The sequence below is a fragment of the Triticum dicoccoides genome, chromosome 4A, assembly GCF_002162155.2.
Source record: "Triticum dicoccoides isolate Atlit2015 ecotype Zavitan chromosome 4A, WEW_v2.0, whole genome shotgun sequence".
Taxonomy (NCBI): Eukaryota; Viridiplantae; Streptophyta; class Magnoliopsida; order Poales; family Poaceae; genus Triticum; species Triticum dicoccoides.
In genome coordinates, this window is record NC_041386.1 from 580958809 (window position 1) to 580972737 (window position 13929).

The 13929-nt window shown below is 51.5% G+C and overlaps 1 protein-coding gene across 1 annotated transcript; it reads right to left on the bottom strand.

Moving 5' to 3' along the window:
* Positions 1-3386: 3386 nt before the first annotated feature.
* LOC119286923 (DELLA protein RHT-1) lies at positions 3387-5963 on the bottom strand. The gene has a single exon (XM_037566393.1). The coding sequence runs from the start codon at positions 5768-5770 to the stop codon at positions 3908-3910; it is 1863 nt and encodes a 620-aa protein (XP_037422290.1). The 5' UTR covers positions 5771-5963; the 3' UTR covers positions 3387-3907.
* Between the last annotated feature and the right edge of the window lie 7966 nt (positions 5964-13929).

The window sequence follows — 13929 nt, forward strand, 5'->3', positions numbered from 1 at the left end:
GTTCGGACAGTGTAGTCCAGACGCTTACAAACGGTTCGAGGGTCTGCTCTAAAGATACCCTTACATCCTTATGTACATGTGTATATTTTTAGAATATTTTGAAACTAAAAATCTGAAATTTGAAGTTTTCAGAATTAAGACCTCAGTAGAGCTCGGTCTTCAAAACGCACTACTCGAAATCCGTGCTCTACTTTCCACACGTCGAAGAAATAGTCGGATGGCATTAGCTTTTCCTTTTTGCAATCAAGACGAGCAATAGGGTTTTGTACATATCTTAATGTTCCTCACGTTGAAGCCACAGAAATATTTAACTGACGCCTGATTTTTATTTCTGAATGAACATTTTTCTTCCGCAAGTGAATGGACGGATATTTTTAACTTAATTCGACTTGGACGTCCAAATGCTACCCGTAGCGGGTAGTATCATACATTAGTATCATGCATATAATATTAATGTATTATACTATATCAATAATGCATATCACAGATTAGTATCTTAGATGACCTAATTTATTGACATGCAAAATATATAGGATTACAATATTTATTAGTTACAGTATCATGGTATGATACTTAAACCTTATCTTTATTTATTTCATTTTATGTCACCTCATCAAAGTTGCTTAGTTGGAACGCATGATAGTAACTATGATACCCCCATTACGAGCAGTCTTCCGATAACTTTGTCCATTAAGCACGCATACCCGACTCACAAAGTATTTATTCTTTGTCTGAAAACTCTCCCATATACTATCACCATCCTGGTTTATTGATCTCTCGTATTTTATGACAAATTTTGATCATAGGTTTTACTAACAAAATGCTATTGCGTGTTTGCAAAAATTATGTCGTTGAATTTATATTTGAAAATAATTTCCAATAACATTATTTCTTCTATGTTTAACTTTTACTTTATTAGTTGAAATTATGGTCAAACTATGGCCTTAGTACCTTACTTTTTTCCTTTTCCAAGGGGGCTAATAAATTAAAATTGAGGATGTTGCAGCATTAATCGCACTGGGTAAGCGTGTCCAGTTCCGATAAATAAGGTGGTGTTTGATTCAGAAGTCCTAATTAAAAAAGACTCTCCAGTAGAGTCTTTTTCTGGTCATTGTAAAAAAGTCCCTCATGTTTGGTTTCTAGGAACTTTTTCTAGTCTCTGGGACTAAATAGTCCCTGAACCAAACACCCCCTAAGTTTATCAATATTCCAGTTCCAATAAATATGTCAATCCATATTTATGTGCCTTCAAATCAAAGAAAACATATTTACGTACTGACCCACAATTTCCGAATGTTAAAAAGAAAAATCTTCTTTATATAGATCTGACACCACCGCGTCCAATCGCTTTAGCGCCACCGTTTCTTTATCGAACAAGAAAAAACATCTCGTCCGTCCGTCAACCTTATCCTGTGATCGGTGTGACCGCCGAGTTGACGCGGGCTCCGGCGCATTTCCCCTGCAGTGGTTCGAGCACAACCCGATCGATGAGCCAGCCAGCCAGGCCCCCTGACCCGCACCACCCCGTCGCATGTGCGCGCACCACCACACCGGGTCACATCCACCGAATCGATCCCACCACCCAGCCAACCACCATCTCAACCTCGCAGCAGCGTGGCCCATCGCCAGCGGAACCTCACGGAATCCCACGCGCACCCATGCACGGACGCGCTCACACGTCCCCTCGCCGCGCCCAGCGCAACAATTTCCATGCGCCGGTGCGCCGGCCGCCGGATAGGACCGACTTCCTGCCCATCCCTCGGCATGGCCGCGACGGACGGATAGGAACGAATTTGTTGGATGGGTCGCCGGCGTGGTCCGTGGCCGGGCAAGTGGGGCGAGCAGGGCGGCGCCGACGAAAGCGGGGCGGGCTACACGTCGCCGCCGCGGCGCGCGACGGGGCTGACCCGGCGACCGGGGAACGGCGAGGCGTGCGCGGGCACGGCACGGGGGCGCCATCATCGCGCCCGTCGGGGTCACACCGCGGCGCCGGATCGGCAGCGCGGGCCGGGCCCCCAAGCACGCTAGAACTATTTTCCCTCTCCCTTTTCCGTTTTCTTTATCGGCGGTGGGACCGGGCTGTCCCCGGGCCGAGCAGGGGAGGAGTCAGAGGCCCAGAGCTGCCGGTAGCGCCATGGCTAGCTAGCTGTGCGTGTGACTGGGATCGACAGGGAGGGGCAGAGGCCGACGGCCGGGGCCCACCACCATCATCTCCCTGACACGCCCACCTGATCCCGATTGGACAGCTGTTGCTGCCGCCCACCTCCCCCCCCTTTCCCCCCGCCCAAACTTCTACCGCGGCCTCCCATTGGCCGCGGGCCTCGCCTCGGGCCCGGTTAAATAAAAAGCTCGCAGGCCCGACGTCACCGGTGGGGGGATTTGCGGCCACGCACGGCAGATCTCCACGGCCCATACATACTCTACACCGCCTTGTTTGTTTTTTTACCGCAGTCAGAGGCCGTGGGTACACCAGGCACGACGCGGCTGGCTGGCTGGCTGGCGGTGATGCACGCGGGGTAAATGTTCTCTGTGCTGGAGCTCAGCCCCACCCGCCCAACGGACGAACATTTTACCGCGCGGCGCGGTGAGTTTCGATAGGCCGGCCACGCTGGCCACTGTGCAGAGGGAGAAATCATCAACAGAAGTGGCAATGCGCCCCACTGTGCCGCGCCACTCCATCCAGCAGTGGCCTCTCAGGCTTCCCCTGCTCCTCCCGCCTCTGCGCCAATCCCATCCATCAAAAGTTGCTGTTCCCCGACCCTCAACGCCGCTGCTCATGCTTATTATGCGCTGGGGTTAACAGACCACTTACCCCCACTACAGAGTAGTCGTGACCATTTACAGTGCAGACAGTGGTATTTACAGCAAGTATTGTACAGCGCGCTAGGCAGTGCAGTATACAGTAGTATTCAAGTATCTTTTGTTATGGCTTCGCAGCACCGATCAGCAGTGGTTGGTGCAGTGTAAAGCTGTGATCATGGAACTGATTGCTGTGGCCGTGCGGCATTCAGACGGGCCGTTGTACAGAAACAGTATTCGGCTTGATCAACTGATTGCTACGGCAGCAGGGCCGAACCCTTGACCGATTGGTGGGAGGTGATGCGCCTCTCCAACTAACGTGCAGGTTCATTTTTAGATGAGAAACAGCCAGCGGCGGGGTGACCGCACAGCCAGCCCGGCACAGCAGGGGAAACTACACGAGATGTTTCCAACACGCCGCATCATTTGCAGCAATTCCTAGATCGGGAAACTTCGTTCGGCAAGCTCTCAAAGACGGCAAAGGCAGGCTAATCTAATCCGTGATGTGAATCTCTTCCCATGGCACACCACCAAGTCCCCAAGTCAGACGGTCAGCAATTGCAAAGCCATCATGTTCATAAGAGCAGTGAACGCCATGAACATACAAGCTTATACCACTGATCAAGAACGGAACAGAACAAAGGTCAGCCCAATTTTGGATGTGGCTTGCGTACAAAATTCATTCTCATAGGAGCTGCTAACAAAGTCCGGCCCGCGCTTATTTTGATATGAGCGATTGGAGGAATTACACATAGCAATAATAGACATTTAAACATAATAGTAGTAGTAGTAATAATGGGGCTTAGGAGGAGTTTTACGGGTGATCATGGAGGTGCGGGAGAACTGGGAACGAAGAAGCGATTACATTACTACATGCCGGTGGTCGGCTCGGAGTTCGTCGTCCGTCCACCTCTTCACGCCGGACGGACGGAACCACCCGTAGCCCCATCGATCGTAGCCGGTCGCTGCAATTCAGCGTTTACTGACATGACATTTAGCTTCTTCTTCAGAGGTGCGTGCGTGCGTGCGCCGGAGAGCCGGGGCGGCCGCCGGGGTTGTGTTGTCCTCCATGCTCACGATGTGTACTTACAGCGTTCAAAACTCGCGATCACGGCGCGGCCAGGCGCCATGCCGAGGTGGCGATCAGCGGGCGCGTGTGCCACCCGAGAGTCAGGCAGCCCTCCTTCTCCTCCACCTTGTACCCGTCGCCGCCGGCGAATAGGGCCAGCAGCGTGCTCGCCTGCTTGTAGGCATTGGAGCCCAGGTGCACGGTCTCGAACCCGGCGTTGCCCAGCCGGTTCCGCCACTGCCCCAGCGTCTCGTGGCGCTCTGTGCGCTCCGCCCCCTCGCAGGCCACCACGTTGCAGATCTGCCGGCCGAGGTACACCTCGGACATGACCTGGTCCGTGCCGGCGGCGGCAGGAGCAGCGGCAGCCCCCGATGAGACTTCGGATGGGCCGCCGGAGCTGCCGCCCTCGAGGGAATCGAACATGGTGGAGTAGTAGTGCAGAGACTCGGTGAAGCGGTCCAGGAATGTGCCGGAGTTGTGGTTGGCCTCCTGCTCCACCACGGTGACGATCCTCGGCCGCACGGCGCGCACGGTGCCCAGGACCTTCTCCAGGGCGCCGGGCTGCGCGAGCAGCCGGTGCATCTCGAAGACCGAGTTGACGGCGATTACCTCGGGCTCCTCGTTCGGGTCCTCCTCGCCCTCCGGCTGCAGCATGAACGGCTCCAGGTCCGCGAGCGTGGCGGCGACGAGGCCGCGGTACTGGAAGTCGACGCGGATGGTGTGCGCGAACTGGGCGAGCTTCCAGCCCACCTGCTGCAAGGCGTCGGTCTCGTCCGGCTGCGGGGGGCCGACGCCGGTGAGGCGGAACGAGGGAGGGCCGCCGGGACGGAGCGCGAGGGCCTGGAGGAGGGCGGGCCACTGCATCCCCTGCTTGATGCCGAAGTCGACGACGTGCACGCGGCGGCAGCCGGCGAAGGCCTCCAGGATGGCCTGGTTGGCGGTGAAGTGGGCGAACTTGAGGTAGGGGCAGGACTCGTAGAAGTGCGCGTGGAGGAGGTCGGCGAAGGCGGCGTCGAGGAGGGAGCTGTCCGGCTGCGGGCGGAAGCGGAAGACGCGGCGGGCGAGGGCCTCGCCGAAGTAGGCGGCGACCTTGCGCATCGCGCCGCCCTGGGACGCGGCCAGCAAGGGTATCTGCTTCACCAGCGCCTCCGCGGCAGAGAAGTTCTCCTGCTGCACGGCCTCCGCGCAGGCCAGCAGCGCGTGCACCAGCCGAATCCCGGCCTCCTGCGTGTCGACCACGACGACCGGCAGCGCGGGCGCGTTGGCCCCGGCCGCGACCGGCGGAGCAGCCTCCACCACAGAGCTCCTGGCGCCCCCACCGAGAGAGGACGAGGAGGATGACGACGACGAGGTGCTGCTCCCGCCAGTGCGCATCCGCTTGGGGTCCCGCACGGAGTCGGCGGACAGGTCGGCCGGCCCGACGGCGCCGGCCGGGGAGGGGATCGGCCGCAGGGCGTAGGTGCTGCAGGAGGAGTCAACCGAGGGCGGGAGATCGAAGTACCCACCGCCCGTGACGGTGGAGGAGGTGGAGGCGTTGAGCTGCTGCGGGGCGGGCGGGAGGGGCGGCGGCGGCGCGTTGAGCTCCGACAGCATGCTCTCGACCCAGGAGGAGAGGTCGGTGGGGTTGTAGTGCACGGTGTCCGTGGCGAGGTGGGTGGCGAAGCTGTCGTCGGGGGCGGCGCCGGCGCCCACGCCGCCCATCCCCATGGCCATCTCCAGCTGCTCCAGCTTCTGCGCCACGTCCGCCATGTCGGAGGCCCGCACCTTGTACCCGAGCGCCGCCAGCAGCTCGTCCACCTCCTCCCCCTCCCCCGCCGCCGCCGACACCATCATCTTGTCCTCAGACGAGCCCATGCCGCCCCCGCCACCGCTCCCGCCGGCGTCCTGGTACTCGCGCTTCATGATCTCGCCTCACCGCGAGCGAGCTGCCTCGCCTCTCTACCTATCTCCGGCCAATAATTGCGCCAAGCTTTTGCTTGCCTCGGTTCCGGTTCTGGGGAGGGTCGGGATTTGGATCCAGGGTCGGGGGGCGGGGGGTGGGGGAGGAAGAAGGAGGAAGAAGAAGGAGAGAGAGCAAAGCAGCGAGCGAGCGAGCGGCAGCGGGAGCGAGTAGTAGTAGTTGTAGGGGAAGGGGAGGGGGGAGATTGCGAGACGGCATCGGGTGATGGGAGGGGGAAGGCATCTGGGTCTGGGTGGAGTGGTGGGTCGCTGGCGGGCGGGGCCCCGGGCCAACACGCGCACAGCGTTGGATCGATGGACGGATTCGTCGCGCCCATCTTTATCACCAGACAAACTTCGCCATCCAGTTACAAATCTTGCGCCCACCACCCCAGAAATCCCCGCAAATTAAATAAAAATGCTATGCGGGATGGGGGCTCTGCTACGTCTGACTCCTTCTCCGTGCGCTGCGGCCGTGTGGCCCTCTCTGTGGCTTGCAGTGCTCATGGGAAAAATGGATTCCAAGACTTTGAAGGTATTGCACTGTTGAGGGCCTCTTTGAATCGAAGGAGTCTTTTAATCCTTGGGGATTCTTTTTCCGTGCTGGTCGTTTAGTTTGTAGGATTGAATCCAACACAAATATTTGCCAAGGATTCATTTGTATTCATTCCAAGGAATTCTAGTGTCCACTGAAAACCTCATGAAAAGGATCCACGTTTTTCCGGCGATGCAACCAAACCAAAAACCGTGCATGATTCAAATGGGCGTAACTTTGCAATCTTTTTCATTTCATGTGTTTCTAGAATCATGTGAATCAAAGATGCCCTAACTTGTCTATCGATGACCGAATCTAACAACCAACATTTTGACCTATCTACATGATTTTGTCTCGCATGACACGTACATAGCTAATGCGACACACGGTTATGATACGGGTCAAGCCATAGGGATGGTCAATCTTCATGATTGGAGGTGGATTCAAGTAACAAAACGATGAGTAGAAGGGGAAAACCGGGGAGGGGGCATAAAAAGAGGTAGGCACAAGTCAGCAATATTCACCACCAATATCCACTCATAACTCAAGTTAATACAAAAGAACCGTTAGATCCAACAAGCAAACTAGAGAAAGCAAATAACATTAGGACCCACTTGAGTTGGCGGTGTGTGCATGGTGATGACCATGGGATGCTCCGCGTCAGTTTAGCTATGTCATTCATCTTGTACAGTGACTATTATTTTGTCATTGACCATATCTTGTTAAATACGCGCTATGTCATTCTAATCCGCTGGAGACCATTTTCACATGCAGATCATTGATCAATGTGATCGGAGTTCTTGTGTTCTATCTCTCACAAATGTATTCTTTTTGGAGGACAAATTATCATCGACTCAAGTCTTTTAGATCGTGTACTTATGCCACACATGTTATTAAGAAAGACACACTATCTCTTGGTGTTAAGTCTAACTATTAATGCTTGCATGCTCCTAGATATGTGGGTTGATTAAAATTAATATTGAAAAATATATAGCTAAATATGACAACTAGTACCACAACATGTATAATTGTCTTATCTTCTCCACGAAGAGATCATCTCTTGACTAAGATAAGGCAACCTTTTTTTAAATAGCATTGTTGTAATTGCCATTGCACCTCCCTTGTTTCTCTCAATGTTTTTTTCCTTTGCAAGAAAACTCCTTATTTTCATGATATATCAACCACTCTTTGGTGCTAATTCATTTTTTCGCAATAGCTATACTATATAAGTTGGCTCAATTTTGTGGGAGAAGAAATAGTTGAAAGAGAGAAAAACCTGGAGGAAGAAGAAAGAAAGATGACCATTGGATCCTATCTAATGGCTCAGATAATCGACTTGCCCAAAACTAATATGACAAAGACCCTCGCTAGCCTTATAACATTGCACATAGAGCTAACGGTAAAATTAACACTCTTAGTAAGAGTCCAAACAAATCTACCATGCTCAGTTGTGAGCTTCACATCCACAAGGCATTTTCAACAAATCCCACAAAATAGCCATAACACTTTGCAAAAAATCACAAATAATTTTATCGTACACTTTCTCAAAATCAACTTTAAACGCTAGACCAATTTTCTTCTACGATTTAACCTCGTGTAGAATTTCATGCAAGAGAACCACTCCGTCCATAATAAGCATCCCCTTCACAGATGTGGTATGGACCGAGGAAATCACTTTCTTGGCTACAGATATAGCCCAGTCATCAACTACCTTGGCAAAATAATTTAAAAGGCAAATTAATCAAGCACATAGGTCTGTTTCTGCATCGGTAATTTAGGCAGAACAGAAATGACCTCATAGTCAAATCTAGCAATATCCATTCCACCATTATAAAACTCATAAAACAGAACCAATCAGGTCACCACTAACCAAACCCCAAAATACACAACAGGCCTAAATAAACACCGAAATAGTGATTGATCTAAACAGATCATCAGTTGTGTTTGCTGCACATATTTGTCAAAAGCCACAAGTCGGCACACTGGACCCGGCGGTACAGAAAACGTAGCAGGGATGGGGTATACCGGATTGGACCCCGACTCCCACTTATTTTTCTCTATTCTTTCTGAAAGAAAACCTTACTGTATTTCTGTTTATTTATTATTCTTCTGGCGCGCATTATCATTTTCCACCCCGCGCGCGTACAGTTGCCGTGGGCCACCAGACTTTCAGAGACGGCTGAGCTGCCGTGGGCCACGGGCGGATCCCACGCAGGCCTCACGATTCGTGCAGTCGATCCTGGTAGGTTCACGAGGCCTGGTAGTAAACCTTATCGCGGAGGCAGCGCCATGTGCTTCTTCCCTGTGGGGGGTCACCGCGGGGATACCACGAGTCTTCGTGGACCAGAGCTGCTGCCCGGGTGGGGCCCGCGCCCGGTCCACGGTGCACCGCCCGAGCCGGGGGAATAATTTCCGCCGTACAACCACAACAGAGGAAGTGTGGCGGGGAGGAGTGAAAAATCGCTCCGGTGGCGCGCCCTGTGCGTGACTGTACGGGAACACGGACCGGGTAATCGCTACGCCCACCCGCCCGCTCGTGTGGTACGCGCGGCGCGAACCAGTCGTGCCGGCTCATGCATATCCGTTTGAGTGACTGAATACATTGGATACTTGGTGATGCGAGCCGATCCTCCTTTTGGAGAGGAATTTGGCCGTATATAATCAATGGACCAAATCGGTGGACCTTGAGGTCATCGTGTTATACGTATGTGCAGTTCGAATTCCGCTACAAATAACCAAATAAATAAAATACGTTGCTGCATTTTTCTTGAACACGTTTGCTATTGGCAAGTGGCGTCGAAGCCGTTGTAAGTCATTTGTTTTCAAAGAAGAATGGGAGGCGAGGCGAAGATAAGAGGCCGAGTCAGGAGCAGCCCATAGCCAGGGCCAATGCGACAAGATGTAGGGTAGAAGAAGAGTGGTGGAGGTTTTAGAGGATGCTCCGGCGAGAGAGGGCCGATGACAGCGGCACGCTTTTACCTCGCTTCAGTGGTTGTAGTCCCTTCTAGTTGGTCCAAATACCTTGATGTAATTTTTACTTGTAGTGTTCTTCATACTACTTTAACAACTGATGAATAGACTCGAAGTTTTTTCCGAAAAAAATTACATCACCGGTATTTCAGTTGACCTGATGTTAATGGTACCTTAGAGTGTGTCCAATGCGGGGTGCTAGCCAAGGGTGTCGGATCAGGCCTTTTTCACTATTCTGACCCTTTAAACAAACTTTGTCACAAAATGAACTCGACGTGAAGTATTTCATGACCTGACCCTTTTAGCAACGCCACAGCCCGCGGCGTTTCTGCCCAACATAGAAACACCGAGGTAGCTAGCGTTTCTGATCAAAGAAAAAACGCCGAGCTAGCTAGCATTGCGGACCAGATAAGAAACACCGAAGGCGCTGACGTTGCTGCCCATCATTGAAATGCCAATGACCATGACGTTGTTGCCCTCTTTGGACATAATTAATTAGCCTTATTAATTAGGCTGTTCTAAGGGTTAGAATAGTGATTTCGGCCGCCAGATCAATTTCCTGATCGACGAGCAGTTAGGCTGTCGAATCCTCGCGCCAGGTGCAGCTCGGCGCAAGAAGAGGAACCGGGTGCTCGTGCTTTTCTTCACCACGCAAGATAAGACAAGCATTGCAGAAGCAAGTTTTCTATAACAAGCGTCTAGCATTGAGACAGATGATTTTATGACTGCATTCTGTTCGGAATTAGTTGACGCTCAAACGGTTGATCGGAAGAAACATTTTCTTAAGCGTCTATACAAGCGAGATCTGCGTTGACGATTGCGTCAAGAGATATCTTAAGGCTGCGCTTGGATGCGGTGTATGGGAAGGTGTCAAATTTACAAGCGTTTTTTTTTTGTACCGCTGATTTCCGGATGGAAACGAAACCAGCGGTCGGAGGCGTGTATATTTTTTTACATATGTACTATTCGATAGAAACACGACAATCCAGACATGGCCTAAGAGAAGCCGTTCCATGTTGTAGTTTGTAATCGTAGTCATCATGGGCGCATCTGAGTTTGTTCGTAGCGGCAACTTTCTCGCATCGACTTACTTAATTGAACGAGCGGCCAAGGTGCAAGCAGCGCAGTGCACGTAGCGCAGGCGCCCCCCGGCTCCCGACCCCCACGCCAGGCGGAGGACCCCCACGGAGGGAGTAGGCCTACCTCCCCCGGGCCGGCCGTACGGCGGCACGGGGGGCAGGGCAGGGCACGCACGAGGCCCTGACATCCGCCATCCGCAGCAGAGAGCAAGCAGGAAAAGCGCCGCAGCAAAGGCGCGCCACCCGCGCTCGCGCTCACGTCCCCGTCGCGGTCACCGCGGCGGCCGGCCTCACGTGGCGTGGCGCCGCGCCAGCCAGCCGCGAAACCACCAAAATGGCTCGCGACGCCGTCAGTTTGCGCCCCTGGCTGGCATCGGCATCGGCATCGGGACGAGCAGCGAACGTGGATGACGGCACCCGCCGCAACGGCCTACTGCGCATGTGGCGTAGCGCGGATTCTCTCCCCTTCCCTTCCCCCCCATGGCGCCTATCCGCATCCGCCGGTGCGTCACGTCACATGGGCGGGCGGGGTGGTGCGCACGGAGCGGCTCCACGTACGGGGCGCTTTACACGACGCGCGCGGGGAGGCGGTTACATGGCCGATACGTGTCCGGCCGGCATGGGCCGGACTCGCAGCAGCAGCAGCAGCAGGGCGTGGAAGTGGAGGCAAGGCAGCCGCAGTGGACGTGGACCAGGCGCCAGCCTGTGGTCCGTCCGCCGCGCCCGCACCGGCATTATTGGTCTCTCCCTGCTCGCCCGCGGCCATCGACCGACCGACCGACCGATGCATATGCGTTGCACCGGCAGCCGCGGCTGCTAGTTTATTTACTAGGTCTAGGGTGGTGCGTCTCTCACCGCCGTCTATCTACGTCGCCGGCATCAAAATCGCCCCGGCGTAGATTGCTAAATTTAGCACCTTGAGCCCTATTTAAGCCGGCGTGTAAACCGTAGGCACACGCCGCCGATCGGCGCTTTGCTTAGCATAATAATCCGGATACGCTGGCTACGTGCTACGTACTAGACCATGGCCGCAGCCAGCTCGCTCTACCATAGCCGGCGTGACCACTCGCCATCCATGCACCGAGTGCATCTTATTTATTTTCGCGACGGACCACCCATGCAAATGCAATGGCCGGCTAGGCATTGGAACTTGGAGGCTTGGGGACGTACGTACGCACGTCGTTCAATCCTCTTCTGTTCCAGAAACTATAGCCGTCAGTAGACGCTAGCTCTTGTACTGCTACGTAGCTTTGCACCATGCTACGCCACCGCCTCCGGTCCCGCTTCCCCTGCCACAATCAACATCTCGTCCTGTGCTACGCCCCGTCTCTAGCCGGGCGAGGGAATATATTCCTCTCCGTTCACCACAATATTCAGCTGACATCCATCCGGAGAGACCCCAAAGAAATTCCATTATCGGAATCTTCTTGGAAGAAATAGAGTGGAACCACTGCTGCGGAGACCCGCACCCAACATATGTTATGAGTTATGACCGTGTATTTATTGCTTCCTGTCGTGGCGTGCACTGTTTGAATGAACATCAGCATAGTTTCAGCTGATTGAGAAATTAGGCGCCAATAATACTACTACTTTACTACCGCTTTAGGATAACAATAACTACAGTAAAGTTTAGGCTTATCCACAATCAAATTCTCAACCTCAACACCTCGCAATTTTCTTTTTTTTGAAAAAATCTCATGCTCGCCAGGACCCCGTAGGTACGGTGTCAGCTCCGGCGTAGTGTTGACAAGCGCCCCAAATGAATAAAGGTGATGGCTCTCCTTAATCACATCAGCAAAACAGTAATATGACTGTTTTACTTTCCACATCAAGAATAGTATATATGAGTGTGTTGCTTTTATATGCAAAAACTCCGAAGTATCAGCCGTCTAATGAGAGCATATTTATCAAGGCATCCTATATTTTAAAACTAATTACGTCTTTCAAACACAAGGGCGGATTATCAAGTTATATTTGATATTGTCAAATTTGCCTTTCGTTCAAAAGATACTCTCGATTGTATCATTAGGGCCCAAGCAGCTCAGTGGAGCACAAGCTTTAAAAATTACGGAACGGAAAGTAAAATGTACAATCGAGTTGTCGTATTTGTTAAATAGTATAATTTCAAAAAAATCGCATGGATTTGCAAAATATGGTTGGTTGTTTGGATGACCCAGACTAAATTTGCAGCAATTTGTAAAAAGAGTGGAAGTACAATCAAGGCACAAATGAATTTTACCATAAGGTGTAAAATCATGTTATATCCCCTTCATAGTTCTTGGATAACGATATTCATAGAATAAAATGTGATTCCAAAGGTATAAGTTTTAACTTCTAGAAGAATCGATTACCAAATTAAATCAATGCTATTTTCATTGCCTAACTATCTAAGATGTCCATAAGAGTGTTTTCCATAGTCGACTGCTAAGTAGCAATTGGGAAAGGGCAACGACCAGTTGTGTTATTGTTTATTACTACTTATAAGATTATTACAGGAAGTAAAATCTATGCAATGAGTCTCCTTCTTGAAAGCAAGTGATCGTGGCGTAGTGAAGGGTTCCGAAAACATGAAAATAAAGTAGCGTATGTTCTTAATGAATGGGGGTGCTCGATCTATTTGATAACGCTCCATTCACCCGAGGCCTTCCTAGAACTATCTAGATTGTGCTTTTGGCGATCTCAAATCCGTGTGTTAGATTTATGATGCTATGAGATCTTATTGAACTATTTATTTTGTGCTTTTGCCAAACCTTTAACTTCTTCTGTTGGATTTGTGAATTTTGCACCAGAACATTGACCCATCCTTGTAAAATGTGACATCAGCATCGACAAAATCATGGATATGCCACCATGTTCAACTGTTGGCTTTCCAGGGAAGGAAACTCACAAACTAGAAGCGAGAATTGGCGAGAATCTGATGGGTTGCTTGTTGGTATTCTGTCCGTTTCAAAATACAATGCATGTTGCGCTATGTTAGGGCAAGCCTTTAACAACTATTGTTTTAAATATCCTAATGAAACCTAATACACAATATGTGTTAAAAAGGGGGTGGGGTATGTGCAAGTACGTGGTAACATCCAGTAGCGAATCTAGGATGAATTTGAAGGGCAGGCTCAACTTCAGTACACGGGCTGAAACTGGGTTATGATGGGCTGAAACTGGGCCGAGATGGGCTGGGATAGGCTAGATTTTAATTTCAGAGGGCAGGCTTGAGCCCATCCAAGCCTGCCCCTTGGATTCGCCGCTGGTAACATCCATCCACCCATACAAGAATATTGACCTGTTCATCAACTATGTCTTTTGACCTGATGTGATAAGCAAACCTAGAGAATAGTATATCACTGCTTAAGTTAAAACTTGAAAATTGTGCTTGCATGAACTTTTTGGACGGTGAAGTACATTACAACAATGCTTGTGTGCTCCGACTAACGCCAGAGATGGGGTGCAACCTCCTTTCGAAAAGAATGATACTACAAACAACTAGGTCCAATGCCAAGCACATTTAAAGTCTAACAAAGGGAGTAGAGAGGAGCAAATTC